Source organism: Chinchilla lanigera, unplaced genomic scaffold (genome assembly GCF_000276665.1).
Source record: "Chinchilla lanigera isolate Chin_1 unplaced genomic scaffold, ChiLan1.0 scaffold00042, whole genome shotgun sequence".
In the NCBI taxonomy this organism is placed as follows: domain Eukaryota; kingdom Metazoa; phylum Chordata; class Mammalia; order Rodentia; family Chinchillidae; genus Chinchilla; species Chinchilla lanigera.
The window spans coordinates 763,170-789,506 of NW_004955443.1; the positions used below are offsets into that span (position 1 = coordinate 763,170).

Consider the following 26,337-nt stretch of genomic DNA (forward strand, 5'->3'; position numbering starts at 1 on the left):
GTCTTGTTTTTCTGCTTATCATGAATTATTCATTATCTGTCTATGAAGCTCATGTATAAGTTTTCTATGTGGAATTACATTTTCATTTCTCTTGGGTGTATACCAAGAATGGATTTTTATATTGCTTGTGTATGGGACTAGGAAGACTACTAATTTGCAAGCAATCTTCCATGCTATTTTGTTTATATGTGGCAAAAGTTTAGAAAGTACAAGTGTCCCCTTATGTTTTCAAAGGCATTCTTTTTATGAGTTCTGCTCCAGTGATTTAACATAGCCACACTGAAGTAAATCTGCCCAAGTAAACATTTCCTGTTTTACAGCTGAGATGTTCATTGTTGCAGTGAGCAATACAACTGTTTTATGTCTTTGTTTAAAAAACCTCATTAAATTCTGCTTACTTTTAAAAATGTTCTGTTCAGCTGAAATTCATAACTCTGTTGTCTCCCAAAGTTTTGTAGTTATTCCTGGGCCTGTGGGGGCCCTGAAGGAATCCTGTGATGCTGATTGTGTACAAATAATAGCGGGCGCTCTAGCTTGAAGGAGCAAAGAGATAATAATGAGAGGATTATTGATTAGGGAAAGAAAAAAGCCTCCTGTTAACACACACAGACTGCAGTGTGTCTCTGGTTCGCCTGTTTTGGGTTCTCTGCTGCATAACGTCAGTGTGGTGAAGAGCTTTCTGAAGATGAGGGGTGAGCGCCTGGAAGGACTCACTGAGCAGCAGGCCTTAGGAGAAAGCCGTAGCATGTCACACTCACCCGAACCTACCGGGGCTGCAGAGGTGTAGTTTAGCTGCATATTTCTGAGCTTGGCAGGGACTTGAGTTGTTTTTCAATTTATAATTTGGCTACAAAAATTTAGACTTCAGAAGAAGCATTCAGGTCTTGAAGAAGTTGAAAGAGAAACTGCAAAGTAAGAATGTCCATTTACACCTGGGATTTGATTTCTTTGGCGATAGTATAACAGCAATGAGCCGTATGATACAGAAGGAGGAACATGTAATTTTGGATTAGAAGGTCTAGGTTTCCATCTTAGTTTTTCACTTACTGGCCATTTGACTTAACATATTTTACCTTCTCTGTGAGATGAGAAACTGTCATTTTTCACTTCAAAGAGTTGTTATGAAAATCAAGTGCAGCATGATTCATGAAAGTTTTTTGTAAATTATAAAGTTCATTATGAAGGTGAATAATTTATTTGTATTTGCTTATGAATAGTTATTTTCAGATAATTATTTTACAAAATCTGAATTGTCATAGTAATCCCATGATCCTATAATCTATAACTCTATCCTCCCATAGCCAATACATTCTAACTGCTCTTAAAGCAGCTAGGGAGGAAGACAACTGACTTGGATGTGCAGTATGATGCCAAGTTTTACGTGACTTTTATATTTAGCCCTGAGACTTGTAGTCAGATCCTAACTTATTGCTTAAAAGAACTAAAGCTGTAACAGTTTGTACCGCCAGTGGTAAGAGTTTGTACTGACCCTGTAAGAGTCCGTTTGCACCATGGAGTACTTAGCAGGGATGGAATTGACACCTGCCCTAAATTTTATGTGTTGGTATATTATAATAAATATGTAAATTTTAAAAATACAACTAGTATAAATGTAAATTATCATGCAACATTTAAAATAAAATTAGTTGGAGGTAAACAGGAATACTTACAAGAAAGTTGTAATTATATGTCGATGCTGCTCTTTTAAAACAAATATCTATTGAGTGTTCAGTCAGTGCAGCGCTCACCACGCGCACCATCGAGGGCTCTCTACGTGCATCTGTGTCCCTCTTCTCAGACCCTGGCAGCTACCCTTCTAATCTCTGCTTCTGTGAGTCTGACTATTTCAGATTCCTCCTGAGAGTAGGATTATGTAGTATTTGGTGTCTACAGTCTGGTTATGTCACCTAGCATAAAGTCCTCCAGGTTTATCAAATCTCAGGGTTTCTTTATTTCACATGTCACACATGTCAGGGTTCCTTTATTTCTTTTAAGGTTGAATGATGTTATGTTGTGCGTTTGTATATATATATATATATATACAACACCCCTTCTTTATCCATTCATATACTGATGAACATTTAAGTACCTTCTACTTCTTGGCTATTGTGAATAAAGCTCTAATGAACATGAAATACAGATAGGACAATCCGATTCTAATTCCTTTGGATATACATACCCTAATGTGAAATTGGTGGATCATAAGGGTATTGATAATCTATTATCAATTGTTTGAAAAACCTCTATCCCATTTTCCATAGCGACTGTACCAGTTTTCATTGCCATCAACAGCATTCAAGTAAGCAGTCAAGTCAGACATATATTATTATAATATACCGACACATAAAATTTAGGGCAGGTGTCATTTCCATCCCTGCTAAGTACTCCATGGTGCAAACGGACTCTTACAGGGTCAGTACAAACTCTTACCACTGGCGGTACAAACTGTTACAGCTTTAGTTCTTTTAAGCAATAAGTTAGGATCTGACTACAAGTCTCGGGGCTAAATATAAAAGTCACGTAAAACTTGGCATCATGTTGCATCATCAAGTCAGCACTCAAGTCATTCAAGTTTTCTCCATAATCTTTTATTTGCAATCTTTGTTGTTATTAGTAGCCGTCCTAACAGGTATGGAGAAGTAGCTCATTGCGGCTTTGAATTACATTTCCTAGCTAAGTAGCAATGTTGAGCACTTTCCTTTTGTCCATTGGTGTCCATTTCTATGTCTCCTTTGGAAAAATGTCACTTCATCATTTGCTCATTTTTTAAAAATTGGGTGATTTTATTGCTATTGAGTTGTCATTATATATTTTTCATATTAATCCTTTATCAGATATATAATTTGGAAATATTTTTCCATTACCTTTTCATTTTGTTTTTTCCTTTGTTGTGTATAAACTTTCTAGTCTGATGCAGTCCCACTTTTCTATTTTGCCTTTACTGCCTATGCTTTTGGTGTCATACTGAAGAAATCATTATTAATAAGATATCATTATTAAGTAAAAATAAAATAATTAGGAATAAACTTAACCAAAGAGGTGGGAGACTTGTGCACAGAAAACTACCAAATACTAGTGAAAGAAATTACAGCAGGTGCAAATAAAGAGGGATATGTTCTGAGCTCCTTGGTTGGGCAAATTAATATTGTTAAAATGTCCACACTACCAAAAATGGCCTGCACATTCAATGTAGTATCTAGCCAAATCCTGGTGGCATTTTTCAGAATAATACATAAAACAATCTTAAAATTCATATGGAATCGCAGCAGGCCGCACACAACGGAAACAAGAACAATGGACATGTAGACCAAAGGAACAGAGTAGAAGGCCCAGGAATACCTGCTCATCTGATCTTCAAGAACAATGCCAAAAATGCACAATGGAGTGGGATACTTTCTTGAACAAGCAGGTGTTGGGGAAAACTGGATGTCTACGTGCAGACTAACGAAGTCAAACTCTCGTATATAAAATTTAAATTAAAATGGATTGAAGACTAAAACTAAGGCTAGAAAACTCCTAGAAGAAAAAGTAGAGAATAAAGCTTTTGATGTTCGTCTTGGCAATGATTTATTGGTTGTTTGGGATTTTTAAGAAGTGTCCCTGGCATCTGGGTTGAGTATGTGGCAGGGTGTCCTATAAATGCATGGGTCTGAACTGAGTTCTTCAAATTATTGTTCATTTCAATTTAATGGTCCAACAGTCTCATTAGAATGCTCCTTTTTCTTGTTCAGTCTGTTAAAGACGATTTTAAAGGCTCATTCACTCATCTGCATCTAAAATAAATTTTCGTAGCCAAGTGTAGTGGTGCATGCCTGTACTACTAACATTCTGGGAGGCTGAAGCAGGAAGATTTCAAGATTGAGCCCAGCCTAGGCGAACTCAGTTACTTAGGAAAGAGGGCTGGGAAAGCTAGGTCAGTGTGAAGCCCCTAGGTTCAATCCTTAGTACTGCAAAAAATAAGTAAAATAATATAAAATAGAATGAAGTATAATAGTTTTTTTTTTTTTTTTTTTTTTTTTTGCCATGAGTTTATAAAAATGGCCTAAGGTTCTTTCTTATTGAGCAATTTCTTTCCCTTTCACAATAGCTGTTGTACCTTTCAGTTTTATTTACTCTTTCAGGTTCTTACACTATGGAGACAACACAGTGTTTACACATGTGGTTCTGATTTATTTCACTTATGAGTATGGTCTTGAGTTGCATCCATTTACCAAAAAAACCTAGAGTTTATCTTTCTTTATAGCTGAGTAATATTCCATTGTATAAAAATACCACATTTTTCTTATCCACTGCTCATAAAAGAAAGAAGGGATACACACACACACACACACACACACACACACACATGCACACAGAAGATAGCTAAAATAATTGTACTACTAATTTCTGTTGGCTTCTTGAAAGGAATAGTTAATGTTTAATTGATCAATCTTACATACCTATATCTGGTAATCTGAACAACTACTTTGAAGATAACAATAGGTACCACTGTTGATTTCCTGTCATCTTGTTTTGAAATTCTGGAGTGTTTTTATAGTTTTTGTGTTGTTTTGCTTTTGTCTTTGTTTTTGTCATTTTGTTCCTGTTCTTTTCTCTTTAAAATAATAAAAAATGGCCTAAGGTTGCTTTTCTAATTTTTTTTAATGCTATGAGAGATGTGCATGTGGTTTATTAATTTTTTTATTTTTGTAATGAAGAAAAAAGAAGTATTTTAATGGTAGAGAGTATAGAAAAAAGTTCATTTTTCTTGAACTCAAAAGAAATATTTCTCTTCAAAAATGATTTTCCTTTCCAAAAATGCTACATGAGCTGGAGATCACGAAATTTAAATACTTTTCTTTTCTCTTAGCAAATATCATAGCAGCTTGTGGCTTTTACAAGAATTTGGAATTATAAGAATCTTAATTTCTTAACATGTACTCTTGTGTTTTGAATATAACTTTAACACAGAGAGCCCTCCAGGTCCTTATGTACTCAGCCTCCCAAAAGTAAGATTCTGTCTGCTTGTCACTTATTTAAAACCTTAAATTCTTTTCATAAGTATGGCTTTCTGGTGCAAATTCATCAATAGTGTTCTCAAACATGAGAATTTTTTTTTTTTTCCCTTAAGCCTCTCAATCCTGAAGTTCCGTATTACATTTAGGCTTTTCAAAATAGTGTTCAAAAACCTTGCACACAAAGCATGGTCCATGGGCAACGACATCTGAGTCACCTGTGAGGTTGGGAGAAGCTCAGGACCCAGGGCCCCAGGCCCTCTCCAGGTCTGCAACCATGCGCCTCTCTGTTCTCAGTGCCCTGCAATCTGGCCGTGCCCTCTTTCTCTTCTTTCCGTGCAGCTACATTTTTCCTTACCAAAGCTGCCAAAGTGCTCTCTATCCAGTGTCTCACATTTGAAATTCTGATGTATTTGAACAAGACTTTGAAACAAGGAGCACTGCTCTCTGTTTGTTCCCATCCACTCCTCTTGACTATTAGTTGGCACTGGCAGTGCTTCCTTCCACTCAGCTGTGCCATCCGGACTTCATCTTCTTGGTGTTGACTTCTCCCCGCAGAAGACCCTGCAAATTGGTCTTCTCTTGGTCGCTTCTGGAGTCCCTTCTGTCTCTCTGGCCACTCTTAGTTTCCTGAAGCTCATCTTTCTCTACCTTTCCACTGCCTGTCAGGGAGTCTTCTGAAACTGTCTTCTCACTTTGCTCTAATACCTTTCTCTATCCATTTCCATCCTTTCATTCATCACTCATAGAGTCAACCAATAATTTTTGGGACCAGCTCTGATGCTAGGACTCGAGTACCTGAGACAGAGACCTGCTGAAGAAAGATAATCCCACCCGGTGTCCGTGTGCCCCACGTAAGCAGTGTGTGCTCTGGGAACACAAGGAAGGGGCCAGTTTGGGAGTCTGGCATTTGATTGTTCTAGACTCAGGCTTTTTCCCCTTATAAGTTTCACGGCATTTTATATTCAATATGTGCATAACAATAGCTACAAAAATAAGCTCCTGCAAATCTATTCTTCGTTCCCCATTGTCTGTTGTATCAGTTGGGCTCAACTCTGCTGTGTAACAATAACAACAAACAATCCCCCAATATTAGTGGCTTAAAACATGCAAAGGTTAATTTCTAATGCATGCTGTGTGCCCTTTGAGAGAGGGTAGAGGCTGTGTTCATTGAGGCCCTTTGGAGACCACGTTAATGGACCTGCTGCATCTTTGTGGCTATTATGTCAGAGTTATGGGAGCTCTGTATCAGCAGTAAAATAAGTGCCCCCCTCTCTAGAAGCAATCCTTGTCAGTTTATGACCTTGAACTTGTTGCAAGGCCTGCCCCAAAAGGCCAGGGAGTGCAGCCCCTCCCTGTGCGTGGGCCAGATGGGAGGGAAGAAGTGCAATCTGTGATGAACAGCACTAACGAGGAGCACGTACCACAGAGGGGAGCCCCTTTGCTTATAGTCTTTCAAACCAGATATCTTGGAGTCCTTTGACCCTTTGCCTCCTATCTTTGTGATTTTTGTCTGGAAGAGCTCTCCCAGGGCCTTTTTGTTCTTATTGTTTTTGCCTGGGGCAAGGCCTCACTCTTTTCTCACAATAGTCTTTCATTATCTGGCTTGACCCATTTCAAACATCACCTTGATGGCTGCCACTGTGATTATTCTAATGAAACTCCACCTCACTTGACTCTTCAAAAGTTCTTCCGCACAACAAGCTAAGTTCCAAAACTCTAACGGGACTTATCATTCACATCTGGCTTCCACCTGCTTGCCAGCCCTTTCTCTTACCATCCCCCACGTGCTGCCCATTTTTAATGACTTGGTCCTACACTTTTCTATAACTTTTGCTCTTTGATCTTCCTAGCAGAGTTACACTCGCTATTATCAGACTCCTTTGCCCACAAATACTTTGCTCAAACTACCAAATATGTGAACCTCTTTTAAATTCGCAAGAAGTATTCATGCCCCTAAGAGAGCTGTCCTGATTTTTTTCAAATGGAATGGCAACTACTACTCTACCTCCTTGTCACAAGCCTGTCCTATGCATATCATTCTCAAAGCAGTCACGACATGGTTTATATTTTTTGCATTACATGCCTGCCTCCCTCAACTAATGTATAAACATCTTGATGGTAAGAACATTTTACTAAATTTTGTGTTTTCAGCAGAGTAAGTATGAAGCTTCTGGCGCATAAAAAATGCAAAGTAAATGTGTTACACATGGCTACAACACAAAGATAAGAAATTAACTTTAAAATCACATCATAGCGAGATAAATTCTGCAAGCATGTAATGGTTGATTTTTAGAAGAACTGTTTTCTGTGTCAAGAGATGAAGTGCATCGGAGTATGTATATCTGTCTGTCACGTCCTAATCAAATTAATGGGTAAGTTAATTGACCTTAAGGCTTCAGTTGCCTTCTCTTTAAAACTGTGAAAGGGGGCTAATTATGTCACTCATTTCATAGATTTGTCGAACAGTTAACTCAGTTGATGCTTATAGTGCAGGCATTTAGTAACATGTACTAGTTTCCTACTGCTGTGTCCCGCAAAACTTGGTAGATTAAAGCACAAATTTATTGTCTTAAGAGTTATTAAAATTGCTAATCCAAATTAGGTCTCACAAGATGAAGATTAAGGTGTTCATCCTGGAGGTTCTGGGTGACAATCCATTTCCTTGCCTTTTCTAGCATCTGAAGGTTTTGCACATTCCTTGGCTTATGGCCTGTTTTCATCTTCAAAACAAGCCATGTCCCTTTGAGTCTTTCTCAGATTTCATGACTCTGACACTTACTTTTTTAGTTTTCTCTTCTGTGTATAAAAACTCTTGAGCTTACATTGGACTCACCTGAATAATTTGAGATAATTTCCCCATATGGAGATTCTTAATGTAATTATATCTACAACCTCTGTGTTGTGTGCAAAGCATGTAAAGTAGCATATTCCCAGGTTCTGGGAATAAATACATGGATTTTTCTTGAAGAACATTATTCTGCCTATTATACTGCCCAATATTCATTATAAGGTATCATTAAAGTTTGGCTACTAGAATTATAGATTATTTCTTAAACATTATTAAATTGTTCTTTTATAGATCCAAAATACTTTGGAGCCATATAATCTTGATACAGTTGACCTTCTACCAATAACTTTAATATGAAAAAAAAAAAAAACAGATTTTTTACTCCAAATAGTGAATTAAATGATTCACTTTTTACACTTCATCTTAGCCACAAGGCTGAGAAGCAATGAAATTCACTTTTTAAAATTAACCATTTTGTGATGCTGAGATACACTTATGAGAAGGAAGTTGCTGTTTATTTAGAAATACTGTACCTCAACAGCTTGAGGAAGACACTTTTACTATTGTTATCATCATTGGGTAGTGACAATAGCTATTTAAAGAAATAATTGTGTGCTAAGAGCTTTTCCAAAGGTTTATATAGGTGTTGGCTAGTTTGATCCCCAACAACTACCTCACGAGGGAAGTTCTTTTATTTTCCTTACTTCACGGCAGTTTAGAGTTTGTACAATGTTTGAGGACTAGTAAGGGACTGAAGCTCATGTGGTTAGGCTAGTGGACTTATACTTTTAACCACTGCTTCATAAAAACAGGAATGAAGAAAATGATGGTGTAACATTAGAAGAATGAACATTTGACTCTGGGCTAATACCTTTCAGCATCTCACATAGCTCACCATTGTGCAGACTAATAAGATTTAGTCTTCCTGAGCTCTTATTTTTGTGCATTTCAAGAGTGCATACTAGATGACTAACTGTGTTGGCTGTTAGTCCATTTCCAGAGATGCTTGAAAACAAATTTTCCATTGAGTTCAAACCTTTAAAAATATGTCCGTTAGACTTCTTCTTTCTCCTGTCTTTCCACCAGTTTCCTTCCTCCCTTTCCCATACTTTGGGAACATTAGCTATAAGAACTATTATATATTATCTTTCTCTATATTTGCTAAATTACTTTGATAGTGTTTTAGAGCAAGGGAGCTACTTCTGCTTTTTAAGAAAGTCATGCAAGTCAGTGTGTCTAAAAAGCCAGTATTTCAAAGGGCTTCTTAGGGTAAACACATGCTATTCCCACTTTTACACCTGTGTTTAGGTTAAAAAAGATAAAGGCGAGATTATAAATAAGGCTAGTTACTACAAACAGAATGCTAAGAACAACTGTTGAAATGTTTCAGATGAGGACTCACTTAAAGAGAATTACTCTGGGGTAAAAATGCAAGGAATTGTTGACCTAGATGGAGGCTGATTGTTAAGTTTAGCAATGATAACTCAATCAACTTAATGGGCTTATATATTCGTTACAGCCACATTAGAGAAATATCATGTGAGAAATCTGTGCTACAATAACCAAGGGAGAGGGCAACTAAGAAACAGATGAAAATGAATTATATGTAATGAATTCATACATTTTTCTATGTGAATGAACTATATTTTATTTAATAATGATCACATTCAAAATTTTTGAAAATGAAAATTGAATGATTTCTTCACTTTACCTAGTGCATCTGATACTTATAGAGTTTGAAGAGTGTATTACCTGCATCACTTAGTCAGGATTTAACTTTCGTGCTGCAGTATTTTATTTAGAATCCACTAGCGAATGAAATTGTTGACCTTAGTTAGCTAGAAAGCAGCTGCTTTTCTATTTTGATTTGGAGTTAATGTTTTCCAAGTGTCAAACACATATAGAGAAATTTTTTCCATAGACTGATGTTAAACATTTTATTTATATTTCTTTTTAACGGCTCACGGGTCTCTTTAGAAAAGTGAGAGTCAGTTAGAACATTCACTGTAAATGTTTTTAGAGAAAGATATCCCCCTTTGGTCCTTCTAAGGATGGATCAATATCACAGTCATTTATTTTTGTCGATATGCTCAGCTACATGGAAACTCCATCTGTTGCCTATTTTGACTGGGTTAAAAATACACTATTTCTTTGAAAGTTTTAAAGTTTCTACTTAAAGAGAAAGCTAGGTGACTCTAAATATTTTTAGGTTTGATTCTTTGTTTTGCCTGCTTAGATGGATACACTGATTAAGTAACCAGCTGATAACAGTTTAATGACAAATTTTTATTTCATGTAATTTTATTTTCTAGCCTCTGGTTACATATGAAAATAATTTCCTTTTTTCTCTTATTTTGTGTGTTTTGGTTCTATGATTTAAATCTTGGTGAATATCTGAGCTCTATTATTTTCATTTATATGTTCTGTGTAGTTCCCTGAAGGTAGTGTGAGCTCTGGGGGACACAAGCTGAGAGCAAGCACCTTCTTTCCTTCGGTGGCAGGTACGCTATAGAGAGTGGAGCATGCACGCTGGGTCCCATGCACTACAGTGATGGGTGAAATTAAGAAACTGTGTCCTAGGTCCCAGGAGTACACAGGCATGATGAAAAGAAGAAACTGAGCAAGTGGGAAGGAAACACTGTAAGGTTTGCACTTTTTTTTTTAAAGCTGAGTCCCAAGTGAGGTAAAATTGTCTAAAATTTTTGGGGGACAAGTAAATCTAGGTGGGATATTCTGTCTCTAAACCTGAAGTTCTCAAGAAAGTTATAGTTTTTTTCATAGGGCCATGTGATTTGTGGGAGCAGAGGAATTCTCCTGGCTGTCCTTGTGAATGGAGGAGTTGTAGTGGCCATTTGTGTTTGCTCTTTGTGTTTGCCTCTGTGGAATGACACACAGGAATGTGACTCTAGTGGTTTCTTAATGTATCTTTTAGCTCAGGCTGGTCTTGAACTTAGGATCCCCTTGCCTCAGCCTCCCAAGTGCTGGAATTACAAATGTGTGATACCATGCCCAGCTCTCGTAATGTTTTAAAATGTTTTTTTTCTGCCCCCTCCCAGGGACATTAAAAACAACCTATTTAACATCAAATGGAAGTGAACCTTTGGTAACTGATGGTGAAGTCCAAGTGCTTGATATTATTCTTATAAATACAGTTTATAACGAGAGTACAATTACACCTACTGCACGACCTACTTCGCACCATCCAACTTGGAATATGGAAGCTCCTCTCCCGGAGGACCAACGACACAGGAATGCAAGTAAGTCTGAGGTGCTGAGTGAGAGTGGCCTTTAATGTCTGTTGAACCCACAGGTAGGTTTTTAATTGCTGCAACCAATGCTCTAAACACCTTACAATATGCAGAACTCCACTCACCCGGGAAACCTAGCCCTGGGCCCTAACCTTACCCATGAAGTGCCCGCAGCTCTGCCATCCAGATAGAGACCGGCCAAGCAATGAGAATGTGCCCAAGCCTTCAACATTCTGCAATATAAAAACTACGCTGCTTGTCTAATATGAAAGTCTGTGCTAATGTTCTAAAGTTATTTATTTTGAGATGATGAAGTTAGTAAGCTAAGTTACTGATATTGTTGTTCCTTGCTGGAAAGTTCCCCGTTACATAATGGATGGGAAGTGGTTGAATGGGTCCATTTCCCTATTTGCTTTTGAGGGATTGATGTGCTCTTTGTATCTTATTTCCCTTTTCTCCCTCTTTCATTGTCTGTGAAACTTATTTGAAATGTTGATGACTGAAAATCATACCTTGAGAAAAATGGCATGTGCAAAACATGAGGACAAATGGAAGAAGTTGTTATTTACAACAGAGAAAGAGCTGGGAGAAAATTTCCTGTGGGTGAGAGAAGGCGATATGGTGGCAGACATCAGAGTCTGGAATGTGACTCTGCCCTCAGATCTTGAGTAAAATCACTCAACTTCTAGACTCCTTGGTGGGAGTGGGTTTATGTAGAAAGTGCCAAGGAACTTCGGCTCTGATCCAAACATAAAAAATGGATAAAAACTGAGACCTTTTCCCACAGTTGTTTTGCCTCTTGTTTGCCATTTGTCAAGATGATAAGGTTGTATGATTTGGAAATTACACAAAGCCCGTCCATCCGTGGTTATTTTCTTTCCTTTCTTGTTCTTGAAGTGTGCACTGTGATATCACATTTAGGTCTGGGACAGAGTATATATTCTTATTCCAAGTCCAGAAGGAAGGATTAAATTTCCCTTTAGCTATCATAGTATATGTTTGCTAGTGTTTGAGGAAAAGCAGGATTATTCTACTCCTCCAGCCCCTAAAAGACAGACTGTCTGGGTTCATGGTGTCACTGAGCACTTATATGTATTAACTATCTCTGATGCTTAGTGTTCACCAGTGATTCATAGGGAGAGCGGTTCATTATCTGACAGTAATGTTGCAAACCAGAATTAGGCCAAATTAAATTCATTTTCCTCATGAGTTTAATTTTGAGGTTTTATATTTTAGTCATGTATTAAGCTTTTCATTTTTTGTAAGGACAGTGTTTTCCATCAGAAGTGCAGAAATAATTTAAATAAAAACAGCCATGTTCGTGTGGTTACAATTACAATTGTTATTTTCTTCTACCGAGTGGATTTGTCTGTAGTTTCAAAGTTCCATCATTTGTAAAGATTCAAATAGGGTCAACAAACATATCCTGAAGCATAAAGAAATATAGGGCGGTTGTTGCTCAGTTTGGAAGTTTGATAGAAGTCTGGTTGGCTCATTTTTTTCTTTCTGAGGCTGGAGTCCTGCTTGAGAATATGTATTGAATATTTAGCATTGACTTTTGTGTCTGTCTGCATAGACTCAGTACACTTGTCCATATTAACTTATTGCAAGGAATTTGATAACTTTTCATAGATTTTATTAATAGCACTAGCCTGTGATAATAGAGCTTTTGATCATTTTCAGGACATGTTTGAATATTTTCTTTGTGATTCTTATAGTTAACTGATGAAATTCTCAGGACAGGTAATATCATACCATTGTTCAAGATATGAAACTGAGTTGACACATACAGTTATCACTTGCTTAGTAATTGGTAGACATGGAATTGGATTTCACATCTTGAGATTATCTGGTCAGTGCTCTTTCAAGTATTTCATTTACATAATTTTATTACTTCTTTACATAATTTTATTACTTTCTTTGGGGTGGCCAGAGTGTTACTGAATAAATTTTAAGCTCCAGAAGAGTAGAAGTAGTCTGTTTTTATTGTTGTATAGTACTTGATAAAAATTTAGTTGAATGAATAAATAAGTATATCAAAAATTTTGTTCTGTCATTTACTACTTTTATTAGTGATGCCTGGTCATACTTTTGTCACTTGATATTTATTTAAACAATTTTTTAAAAGTATTGTGTAATGTATTTTTTATTTCTGTATTACCTTATAGCAAAGAATTTGTTTTTATCTCTCCATTCCCTTGTTATGATTCTCTAATTAAGATATTTTCAATTTCTGGCATATGCAAAAGTTATTTAAGTCTACTTTAGCCCCAAAATACTATGGCCAGACATTCTGTCCTACCTGGATTTCCTGGGTAGGAAAACAAGGCGTGAGCTTATAACACAAGCAGGCTGGAAGCAGTCTTGCACTAAGATATTTTCTCCTGGGGTTCCTGAACATCTTACAATTTGTAAAGTTTTAACCAGAATAACCATAGTATTATACTTTGTAGCACAGGTGGGCTTTGTGAATATAAAGTGGGCTTTATGTGACATCTGTTATTTTAAAAGTTTTTGTAAGTCACATTTTGAAAAACAAACATAAAGTGGAAAAGAAAGAAAAGGTCCACAGCTTACTTTTATGCTGTTTCAGCAGGGATTTTTTTTCTAGGTTACATCCTGTATCTAGCTTTTAATTTTTACTTTTGCTTCCCTATATGTTTTATAAATATTTAAGTATATATTGAAATTTAGGGAAAGAAAAAGCTCTTGCCAACCAACAGATTTTGGGTCACAGATAATATGGTACAGACTGAAAGGACCTCCGTGCTCTGAGGAGGGATCAGTGACAAGCGAGTGCACTGGTGTGTGGAAAGCTCCCCATGTTCTGCCCCTTATCATGTCTTTGATAACCAGCTCCTAAATCCTCTGTCTCAGATGCAAATGTGCCACCCTTCTCATTCATTTGCTGTTTTAAAATAACTTTCTGAGATATTATTCACATGTCATAAAATTCACCTTTGTATTACATACAATTCAGAAGTTTTTTTATTTTAAAAATAAAAGAATAAAACATACTAACAAACAGACATCCGTTTACAAAATAGCACAAGAACAATACAAGCAATAATGAATTACAGACAAGGTGACAGGAAATTAACAGTGGTTGTTTTATTACATATTGATATCTTCAAAGTGGTTACTCAGGAAAACAAACATAGACATGCAAGACTGATCAAATCATTAATCATTAACTGTTCCTTTCAGCAAAGCAACAGAAGTCAGTAGTACAACTATGTTAGCTATCCTGTATATACATATATACGTAATTTTCCCCTTCTTTCTTTACGCTTTTCCCTCCTCCCAGTGGCTCTTTACTTTTAAGCAGTTTCCTTTCATTTCACAATGTCTATCATACCTCCTAATTTTTGTTTACTCTTTCAGGTTCTTACACTTGTGAGACAATACATTGCTTACACATGCAGGTCTGATTTATTTCACTTATGAGTATGGTCTCTAGTTGTGAGCATTTACCTATAAAAGCCTTAAGTTTATCTTTCTTTATAGCTCAGTAATATTCCATTATATAAAAATGCCACAATTTTTTTATCCATTCCTAAGTGGATGGACTTTTGGATTGCTTCCACTATTTAGCTATTACAAATTGTGCTGCATTAAACATGGATGCACATATATCGCTGTGATATGATGTTTTAGATTTTCCGGGAAAATACCCAAAAGGGGAATAGCTGGGTTGAATGGGACTTCCAGACCTACTTTGCTGAGGAATCTCCAAATTGATTTCCACAGTGATTTCATCAGTCTGCATTCCCACCAGCAGTGGAGAAGAGTTCCTATTTCTCTACAGCCTCGCCAGCATTTGTTATTGGTTGATTTCTTAATGGTAGCCATTCTTACTGGGGGCAGATGAAATCTCAATGCTGTTTTAATTTGCATTTCTCAAATGACTAGTGATGTTGAACATTTTCTCATGTATTTATTTGCCATTTGTGTTTCTTTATCAGAGAAGTGTGTATTCATCTCAGATGCCCATTTTAGGATTGGGTCTTTGAATTTGAGGGAGTTGATGTTTTTTAATTCTTTATATGTTCTAGATAGAAGACCTTTGTCCAAGGAACATCCAGCTAAAATTTTTTCCTAATTTGTGGGTTTTCCTTTTATTCTGCTGGTGATTTCTCTAGATGTGCAAAAACTTTTCAGTAGGATGAGATCCCAGTTATTGATTCTTTGAAGTTATTTCCAATGCAGTTTGGTTTTTGTTCATGAAGTCTTTACCTACCCCTATGTCTTCAAGATTTCTACCTACTTTCTCTTCCAATAGATTTAGTTTTTGTGTTTTAATATTGAGATCTGTGATCCATTTTGACTTGAGTTTGGTGCATGCTGATAGGCTTGCATCTACTTTTAGTCTTCGGTAAGTGACAAGCCAATTTTTCCAGCACCATTTATTAAAGAGACTATCTTTCTTCCAGTGAGTTTGTTTGGCTCCTTTGTCAAAGATTAGGTGGCTGAGTGTTTTTGTGGTTGTCGCTGTTTCTTCCAGTCTGCTCCACTGATCCTCAGGTCTGTTTTTTAGCCAGTATCATGTTGATTTTGTTACAGTAGCTTTGTAATATAATTTCAGGTCAGGTATTGTGATTCCACCTGACTTGTCTTTGTTGCCCAGGATTGCTTTTGCTCTTCTGGGTCTCTTCTGGTTCCAGATTAATTTTTGGAATGTTTTCTCTAGATCTGTGAGGTATGCTAATGGTAGTTTAATTGTATTGAATCTGTACAACAATTTTGGTAGTCTGTCCATTTTCATGATGTTGGTTCTTCCTATCCATGAGCAAGGAATATTTTTACATTTACTGAAATCCTCTTCAATCTTTTTTTTTCAGAGTACTGTAGTTTTCATTGAATAGATCTTTTACTTCTTTTGTTAGATGGATTCCTAAATATTTCAATTTCTTGGGTGCTATTGTGAAAGGTATGGTTTCCTTAATTTCTCTCTCAGTGCGTTTGTTGTTTGTGTATAGGAATGCTATTGATTTTTTGAGTGTTGACTTTGTATCCAGCTACACTACTGAACTTGTTGATTAATTCAAGGAGTCTTCTTGTGGAGTTTTTGGGATCCTCCATGTAAAGTATCATGTCATCTGCAAATAGTGATAGTTTTACTTCTTCCTTTCCTATCCTTATTTCTTTTATTTCTCTCTCTTGTCTAATTGCTGTGACTAATGCTTCCAGAACTATGTTGAATAGGAATGGTGACAGTGGCCATCTTTGTCTTGTTCCTGATTTTAAAGTAAAAGCTTTCAGTTTTTGTTCATTTAGTATGATGTTGGCTGTTGGTTTGTCATAGATGGCTTTGATCAGATTGAGGAAAAGACCATCTATTCCTATTTTCTGCAGGGTTTTTATCGTGTATGCATGTTGGACTTTGTTGGAAGCTTTTTCTGCATTTATTGAGATGATCATGTGGTTTTTGTCTTTGGCTCTAGTGATATGGTGTATAACATTTGTCAATTTGTGAATATTGAACCATCTCTGCATACCTGGAATGAATCCAACTTGGTCATGTTGTATTATTTTCTTGATGATTTGCTGCATTCTATTTGCTAGTATTTTACTGAGTATCTTTGCATCTATGTTCATTATGGAGATTGGTCTGTAGTTCTCTTTTTTGGTTGAGTCTTTCTCTGGTTTTGGTATCAGTATAATACTTGCCTCCAGAAATGAGTTAGGGAGAATAGCTTCCTTTTCAATTTTGTTGAAGAGTTTGAGGAATGTTAGTATTAACTCTTCTATGAATTTCTTGTGGAATTCAGCTGTGAATTTATCAGGGCCTGGGTTTTTCTTTGTTGGTAAGGTCTTAATGACATTTTCAATCTCATTAACTGATATTGTGTTGTTCAGGATTTTTATATCTTCTTGATTCAGCTTTGGTAATTCATACATATCTAGGAAGCTGGCTATTTCTTATGAGTTTTCTATCCTATGGGAGTAAAAATTTTCAAAGTAGGTACTAATGATCTTTTTTACTTTCTGTGGGATCTGTAGTGATTTCATCCTTTCCATTCCTTATTGCATGAATTTGAGTTCTTTCCTTTCTTTTTTTGATAAGGTTGGCTGAGGGTTTTTCAATTTTATTTATTCTTTCAAAGAACCAGCTCTTTGATGCATTTATTTTTTTGTTGTGTTTTCTTTGTCTCAGTTGCATTAAATTCTGCCAGGATCTTGATAATCTCCTCCCTTCTTTGGGCTTTGGGCTTTGGACTTGACTTGTTCTTCTTTTTCTAAAAGTTTGAGGTGCAGCATTAGGCTATTTATTTGCTCTTGTTCTGTTTTCCTTATGTGTGGGTTCACTGCTATAAATTTCCTGCTGAGGAGTGCTTTCATCAATCTCTTGTTAACAATATACACCTGAATATCATTTCAAAAATTTTATTTGGATAATTTCTCTTGATTGGGGAGTTTAGTCCTTTTAATTATGCTTAAAGTGATGAAGTGTTTACTTCTGTTATTTTGCTACTTGTTTTGTATATACCTTGAGTTTCTACTCCTCATTTTCTGTACTTCCCTATTCATTTAGTTGTACCTGGTTAATTTTTTTTTACATCAAAACATTTAGATTCATGTCTTATTTCCTTTGGTGTATGTTGTATAACTATTTTTTTTTTTGTGATTACCATGGGTATCACATTTAATGCCCTAAAGTTGTAGCACTCTAACTTGAATTTATACCAACTTGACTTCAATAACATACAAAAATAGCTCTAGTGCTGCTCCACCTGTGTGGTTACTGATATTATAGGATTAAATCTTTATACATGTGGAACCAAAATGATAAAGTAATGATGCCTTGAAATGCATTAGCCTCTAGCTTATTTATTTATTTATTCATTTATTTATTTATTTTTTAGTCTTTTTGAGACAGGGTCTCACTATGCAGTTCAGGCTGGCCTTGAATTCACAAAGCTCCTCCTGCCTCAGCCTCCTGAGTGCTGTGATTACAGGCATGCACCACCAAATCCAGCTAACCACTAGCTTTTAGACTAATAATTCTTTCCTAAAATGTATTAGCCTCTCAAGTCATGTAGAAAACAAAATATTCAGTCACAGACCATTGCTATAATGATGCCAATTTTTATAATTGCCCATATTTGTGTTGTATTTATCTTAATTGAGATCTTTATCTTTTCATATTGCTTCTAGATACTATCTAGTGTCCTTTCATGTTAACTAACTAGCTCCCTCAAGCATTTCTTACAGTAACTCTCAGCCTTTATCTACAAGTGTCTTATTTCTTCCTTAATTTTGAAGAAGGATTTTGCAATACATAGAATCCAATACATAGAATTGGCCTGGGGACAAGCACACTCTTCCAGAGCATGCTCCCAGGGACCCATTTTCCCCACCTATGCTCCACCTCCTACAGTTTCTGCTGCCTACCAATAGCTATTCAATTAGCCCTCAGGATCCAGTCCCTTGCCCAAGGCTCCACTTCCTGAATATTGCTGCATGGGGCTCAAGCTCTCAACACATTTTCCAGGGAACATTTTAGTTCCAAACCATAACAGTGATGAATAGTTCTCTCCTACTACTTTCAAGGTCATTTTTGTCTTTTGGAAGTTTCATTATAATACCTTAATGTGAGTCTTTCTTAGGTCAGCTTATTTGGAGTTTGTTGAACTTCTTAGATGTTTATATCCATATTTACATCAAATTTGGGAAGTTTTTGGTCATTATTTCTTCAGATCCTGTCTATAGCCTTTTCTCTTCTTCTGAATTTCCAACAATACCTATTTTGGTTCTCTTGATGGCTCTCCACAAATCTCTTGGACTCTGTTCACTTTCCTTCAGTACCTGTCTTTTTATATGACTCAGACTGGAAAATGCCCACTGTCCTAACTTCAAACTTTCTTTTTCTTTTGATTTTTCAAATTTGCCTTTGAATCTTGCTTATGAAATTTTCAGTTTAGTTATTACATTTTTCAATTCCAGAATTTCCTTTTGGTTTCTTTTTAGCTTTTCTATCTTTTTATTATTATTTTGTTCATACATAATTTTCTTGACTCTTTTCATATCTTCTTTTAGCTTTTTGACCATCTTTTAGATTGTTAAAATCTTTGTTGGGTAGATTTGCCTTCAGTTTTTTTTCTATTGATATATTTTTTTCATTTGGATGGGGCGTATTTTCTCTTCTGTGTATGCTTTGTGATTTTGTTTCTGTTGACAATGAGCATTTGCATCTAATAATGTAGTAACTGGAATTCAGATTCTCTCCCTTTCTCAGAGTGTGCTATGTTTTGTTACTCTTTTTGTTTATGTACTTATTTATAGTACATTATCTTGGGCACAAATAGTCACTTTCAGATTTTCTCCATGCATGCAACTGATTTTTAATGAGCTAATCTTTAATGTCTGGCTTCCAGAAAAGAGAAACCCATTTAAGTCCCTTGGAAGTCTCCTTGGCTGGAGGGATAGAACTTGTGATAATAACGGAGGGGCAAAAACAAGAGTCCCTACCTCTTTATCTCAACCTTTTTGCTTAGAAGCAGCAACCAGTGATCCAAATACAGATCCTCAGTATATGGAGGACAAAGTTCTTTTTGCCCATCCTGATTCCTGCAAGCTGTTTATAGGCTTCTGCAGGAAGACATGGACAGCTGCCTGCCACAGGCTGGGTGGGTACCTGCTCCAGTGCTAAGAACTGACAGGTTCATTACAACTTGCCATCCAACCCATCCCCTGGAAACTTCAACTTTCAGTGGAATTCAGAGCTTCAGAATAGTTACATCAGACATAGCCCACCAGTGTAGTTGTTGTTTAGGTAGGAGACAGATTCTTGGTGCTTCCTATTCTGTCATCTTCCCAGAATACTCATTAGTGAAAAATTTAGTTTTAACAAAAAATTTTAGTGTTCTCCCTGGTTTTATGCAAAAGCAGATTTTTGAAGGGCCTTATTTTTCCATTCTGTATTCCCAGTCCCTCTATCATTTTTGCCACCCTTATCCACTGTTATTTCTTTTTCATTGCCTTTAATATGGGCATGGGGGCTGGGGGTTTAGCTCAGCGGCAAAAGCCCTGTCTGGCAAGCGCAAGGTCGTGAGTTCGGTTCCTGGTACTGGAGAAAAACCAAAAAAAACAAAACAAAACAAAACAAAACAAAACAAAATATGGGCATGGCTTTTCTTTTTTTAGTAACACATGAATGTGATCATGTTACGTGTCACACTGTCTTAAATTGAAGTCTTTATTTCTCTGCATAAATCCCTTCATTCCTTCTCCTGCTGTCCCATTCTTCCTTACTCCTTTCTAGTTAAGCCATATCAACAGTTTAATGTGTATACTTTATAGCTTTTATCCATGCTTACACAAGAACATATACACACAATATATAGACACATATATACAGAATAATATACATATAGAAGGTTTTCTGGCATTGGTTTTCAAAACTAGGCTCATATTTATTATATATATTTTTCTACATAATGTCTTTCTCATTCAAGAACAGTTCAGTTAGTCTCCAAGGCCATAACCTAATTCTAATTCATAGTTATAATGACTGACTGTGTTTCATGTTATGATTGTATCATAATTTATTTCAGTCATTCCCCTAATAATGGACATTCACTTTATATCTAGTTTCCTTTGATGAACTACTGAGAATATCTTTTCTGAAAATAGAATGACTAGCATCATGACAGTGATGCCATTTAAACAGTAGTGACTTATTTACACTGATTGCTAGAGATGCACCAAAATGCCCCAAGCATAAATGCTAAAGCTGCTAAGAGTAGAAGTTAGCCCACCAATCTAATACCTGAATTTTATTCTTTCTTCCTACTTCTGTACTTTTAGCATGTGGTATTTCATTAGTGTTAACCTGAGCTCTACAAGAATATGTAGCAGAAAGGATTAGAGTCAGGTCTTGACTTTTTACCTGGATTTACTCATCAGGTGACTATCCAATGGAGGATTTTGAGAGAGAGTCTGATAGACATATAAAAGCACCCCAAGTCTTTTAGACTTTTTCCTTGACATTTTTCTAATCCCATCAAGAATGGAACCCTGGATAGTTTTACTCAATTCCAATTCTGCTAAATTTAGAATGAGAGTCTGTACTCACATGTGAACATGTGGATGGGTGAGTGGCTCAGATGTGCTTAAGAACTGTGTCTTAGTGACTCCTCTTGTTATATTGTTATACAGATTCTCTGACCGGAGCTTTAGAATCACAAAGTATATTCTAGGGAACCCAAATATTTTCTGTAAGAGTTTCTTAATCATATGCTTTCATTTCAGTGGTAATAAAAATTAATGCAAGCCTCCTCTGGATCACTTGGATAAACATAGCAGATACTCCTATGGAGATCTTATTTATGATTATGTTGTTGCCTAGTTATACTGTTTAAACATTTGCTGACCATCAAAAAGAAACAGGATCAGACTTGATATTCTCTACTGGAGAATAAAGAATCTGGTATTGTCTACAAAGGATGCCTTTGTAGTGGCTCAAATGGAAAAAAACGTTGCAGCAGACTCATTCAGCCTGTGCTGCACAGGCGGCCCCACTTTCAGGGTGTTTTACCAGAACACTGACAGTATTCATTCATTAATGTAAATGATGTGAATTTTATTAGCTTTGTTCTATTTCATTCATACACATTAATTTTATAGTTGTTTTAGATTTGTAGATGTACAGGAGCTTTATATCTAACCTTAGGTATGCCTGCAAAATTTTCCCTCTGTGAAAAATCCTATATAGCTCTTCAGAGAAATACTGAAGAAATACTAAATATAGCTCTTCACGAGAAATACTCCTTTAGGGTACCTGCACTCTAGCTGTGTGTGTTACAATCCCGAAAAAGCAGTGGTGTTCTTTGGCCAAGTTTTTAAAATTTTTATGCCAAAGACTCCTTTGTTACTCCATGAAACAGATAGATGTCTTCTCCAATAATCTTTTGTTGATTAAAATAAATGACTCAGAAGTAAAAGAGTGACATTATATTACAATGAGGTTTATCAAAATGTTAGAAATATAAATTCATGATGTAGTCATATATGTGTTTATTTATTAATATATTAAGTAATGGTATTTTATGGTAGATCAATAATTTTGTAACAAAGATGAGCAAGAGTTTTTTTTGGAAATGTCTATTATCACTGTATGTTAACATGCAAACATATGTGGTTCCTAATTTTTTTACATTTGTTGCCTATATTGAGAATTTAATTGTGTTAATTTTAGTTTGAGATTATGGAAGGAGAGATGCAATTTTCTTCCTGTCTCTGGATTCTGATTAATGACACCTTCTGTAAAAGGAAGAGAATCTCTTGTTGGCAGCGCTCAGGATCTGAGCTCTGGATGAGCTGCCTCCTTAGGTTTCAGGGCTCCTTCAGAAGGCGTGATCCCTGTATGTCAGCTCTCAGGTGCTCTGCCAGGCACCCGAGTCAGAGCTCAATGTTCGAGTCAGTTGATTGCCATCTTCTATAAATTAAATCACATTCTCGAGGCTTAAAGAACAGTTAGGAGACAGGACTAATAAGCAAGGTCGAATCAAGAGTAAGTGAAACATTTTGCTTATCTATTTGTTAGGATTCTGATAAAGACCTGTGCAATTCTTGGAAGAGGAACAGGGAGACAGAGACAGACTTTGTTTTTCCTTTCTTGTGCTCTCCTTTCCTTCCTCCTCACCTCATCTTTAAGTGTCTCTTTCCCTGGGATATTTTGGGTTCCTCCCAGAGAGCTTGAACTCCGTGTGCAGAGCTGGACTTTGAAAGAGGTAAGGAACAGTGCCCGTTTTGGTCTTTTTTGGCTATAGTGCTTGTATCCCTTTCTCAAGGATTTCTGGGCAAGGCTTCTTGACCCTCTCTCCTAAATGAATTCTGCAGTATCCCCCAGGTGATGTATACCTCAAAGGCAGTGCAGACACTATATATGTGTACAGTAACACAGCAAATGAGAGCCAGGTTAAACACTCGGGCCAAAAGGTCCCATGGCTCAGAAATTACCTCTCCAGATTAATTACCACAATTTCCTCTTCAGAGAGAGTAGTCCAATAACCCTCATCAACATAAAAAAGAAAACAAAAAAACCCAAAACAGTAGCATGTTGATAATGGCAGTGCAAAAAGAATCCTAGTCAAGCTCAAGGACTAAGGGAAACTTTTAAAAGCCAAAGCCCAGATAAAAGTGAAAATAAAACCAAAAGCGTGTGATGCTCTAGTTCTGAAAGGAAACTGATGCTGCATATGTCTTGTGCTTGAGTCAGCTTGCTGAGTGTCTCAGGTTTTTGATTTTTGTACAATTTTATGTTGAGAGCAAAAAATCCATCAGTAGGAATCTGTTTGCTGTTACTGGTGTCTTTGGAGAATATGCCTTCTTCACTTACCGGTAGTTCAAATAAGCATGGTAATGAGTTTTCCAAACCAAAACCATGACATTGTATTTCATGCACACCATTCCTTGTCTTTTATTCTCAGTGTATTTTGCTTTAGTGTGTCATTAACCTAATATTTGCATGTGGCTTTTTTTTTTTTTTTGTCTTTTTTGAGACAGGGTTTCACTATGCAGATTGGGGTGGCCAAGAACTCACTTTGTAGCCCAGGCAGTTATGAACTCACAGAAATCTTCCAGCCTCAGTCTCCTGAGTGCTGGGACTATAGGCATCCACCACCACACCTGACCAGCATGTGGTGTTGGAGTTGATAAGATGTACACTACTTGTTTGTAATTATATTAAACTGGAAATCCTGATGGTGTGTACTCTGCCAAGTTTTACAGTATGTCTCAGTTTCAGGGCGTCTAGGTGAATCTTAATTTACTCATCAGCAGCTGTTTGTTGGGTACCAAACTCCGAGGTTCACTATGCAGACTGTAAGGATGACTGAGTGAGAAGTCCTGTCTCCAGGCAGGCAAGTGTCTGATAACTGCCTTGAGCATGAACATACTTTTTATAGTTTAAGAAATAAAATAAAACTTCTGTGAGAAGTTGAAGGAAGAAGACCTGATTAATTTCAAGTTTTTTATTTTTAAAAGAAAACATTGCTAATTTTTACCATTTTGATGTTATAATACACATATTATTTTCTAAAAATTATAAAACATTATTTATAATTATAGAAATATATTTTAGTTTAAGGGTGTATCCTGGACTCTTTTATTGGCTTAAATAATTTTGTTCTTATATTTAAAAGGAAACTTTTACTAGGATTACCTTGAAGCAATTAAACAAATCTTTTAATTCTATCCCTATCTTATAGGAGGCCAACCTTGCTGATATATGTATTAAAGGGAATTTTGTCACTTCTGAAAGTAGAAAATTTAGAATTATACCATTCCTTTCTTGGAATTACCTTTCAACTCTTCCATCATTTATTAAGTAATCAAGCTCAGAGAGCTTGTTTGTTTTGGTTATATGTTTATAGGTATGAACTAGACAAAGACCACTAGGATACACTTTCCAGGAGGCTGAGTTTTGGTGCTATGATGGCTGTGAAGTCATACAGAGCGTTGCGGTTTATATCACGAATGTCTCTTAAGGGTCTCAAATGTTAAGAGGCAGGGCTTTTGGAAGGTGGTTAAATTATGGGGGTGCTCCAGCTGACCTCTGTTAGGAGGTGGGGTCTGGTTGGAGGTGGGTGACTCAGGCTATGGCCCAGAATGGGGTCTCTGCCTCCCTGGCTTCTCCTTTCCCTGCTTCCTTTCCTCCACAACATAAGCAGGTTTACCTCCACTATTTTCCTGCCATACCTTCCTGCCTAAAATCCATGTGAGCCAAAATAAACCTCTGCCCCTTCATGTTGTGGGGGTTGGGTATTGTGTCTCAATGATGGGAAATTGACTAAGATGGTGAGTTTGTTACCATATAATGTGTCCTCTGAAGCTAATAAAAAGAATTTATAATTAATAAAGAGGGTTGCTCTGGGAAAAATGGAGAAATTAAACTTATAGTCTTTGCTTTTTCTAAAAAGTTTGAGGACTGGCCTTGTGGCCCTGTCACAGCAAATCATGAGAAGCAGTGATGTAGGTAATGCCTAATCTCTATGAAGAGTTGATCCTGCATGTGGCATCCCTGTCAATTCCAGATACACCTTGGGACTCTGAAGGGATCCTAGCAATAGCAATCATGTCTAGAGTTCTTACCATGTTCCCCAGACAGTTCTAAATGTTATATACGCTGACTCCGTTAGTCCCCACAGCAATCCAATGAGATACATGATAATAGTACTTACATTTTATTGATGAGGAAATACATACCAAAGGATTCAATAATGTACTCATGATTTCTCAATTAGTGGGTAACAGAGTCAAAGTTTGAAAACAAGTAGTGTAGCTCCTGTAAGTATGCTCCATTTTCCTATGAAGAGCAAAACCTTTACAGTGTGAATGGTCATCAAAAAAAAAAAAAAAAAAGACATGGAGAAGGAGCTTGTGTTAATCAGCTTTGCAGTATTATTACAAAATATCTGAGATAAGTAATGTATGAAGAGAAATAATTTGTTTTGTCTCATGGATGTGGAGGTCCAGTCACATTCAGTGGCTCTTTGCTTTATGTGTTTGGCAAGGACAATCTTTCATAGCAGAAGCATGTGGCACAGCTCATGTCAGGAGCCAGGAAACCCAAGGAGAAGACTAATAGGGTTGTGCAATTCCCTTAGAGACACTCCCAAGGACCTAAGGACCTCCCACTACACCCTACCTTCTGAAGTTTCCATCACCTCTCAGTAGAGCCCCTGGGGATCAAGCCTTTAACACATGGACCTTGGAGAATCTTCAGTATCCGAATACAGCAGAGTTGAACTCTAAATCTGGTGTGCCACAAAGGATACTTAAGGGGCAGTTGTCTAGTGTTCAGTACTACAGCGCATCATTGGGAAGGATGAGTGAAATGAAGAATGGACAAGTAGGGGCCCCCAGCGCACGGGGAGCCTCGGGCTGGGAGCGCCGGTCTTTGGGGTCTTCGGACCGGCGACTCACTCCCGGCCTCGTTGTTTCCCGGAAGGAGGGCTTCCGGCGCACAGGGAGCCACGGGTGGGGAGCGCCGGTCTTCTGGCTGGCTAGCTTCCTGCCTGGTGGCTCCCGGAGGGTGGGCCCCGAGCGCATGGGGAGCCATCTGGCGGCGAGCGCTGTTCTGCGCTGGCCCTTAGGCTGGCCCCCGCCGCTCAATTGAGATCTATCATGACACAGAGAAACAGTGACACAATTGGCCCACTGCACCGACTGCAGTTGCCCACCCACGGATGTGTGTGAATCATTCAAAGTTTGAACAACCCCTGGGAATACATGCCATACAACGGGCCACTCTTGCTCCTGCCATTGAGAACCAGAAAGGTCCAGAGCCAGCGGAGGA

At 37.1% G+C, this 26,337-nt stretch overlaps 1 protein-coding gene across 3 annotated transcripts in view; it reads left to right on the forward strand.

Annotated features, from left to right (window-relative positions):
* The window catches only part of Corin (corin, serine peptidase), a 248,946-nt gene that overhangs the window by 41,515 nt on the left and 181,094 nt on the right, over positions 1-26,337 (forward strand). For all 3 annotated transcript variants that reach the window (XM_005391890.2, XM_013518122.1, XM_013518121.1), the window contains one exon: positions 10,842-11,042. In XM_005391890.2, coding sequence (XP_005391947.1) covers positions 10,842-11,042 — 201 coding nt within the window. The remainder of the gene's footprint in view (positions 1-10,841; positions 11,043-26,337) is intronic.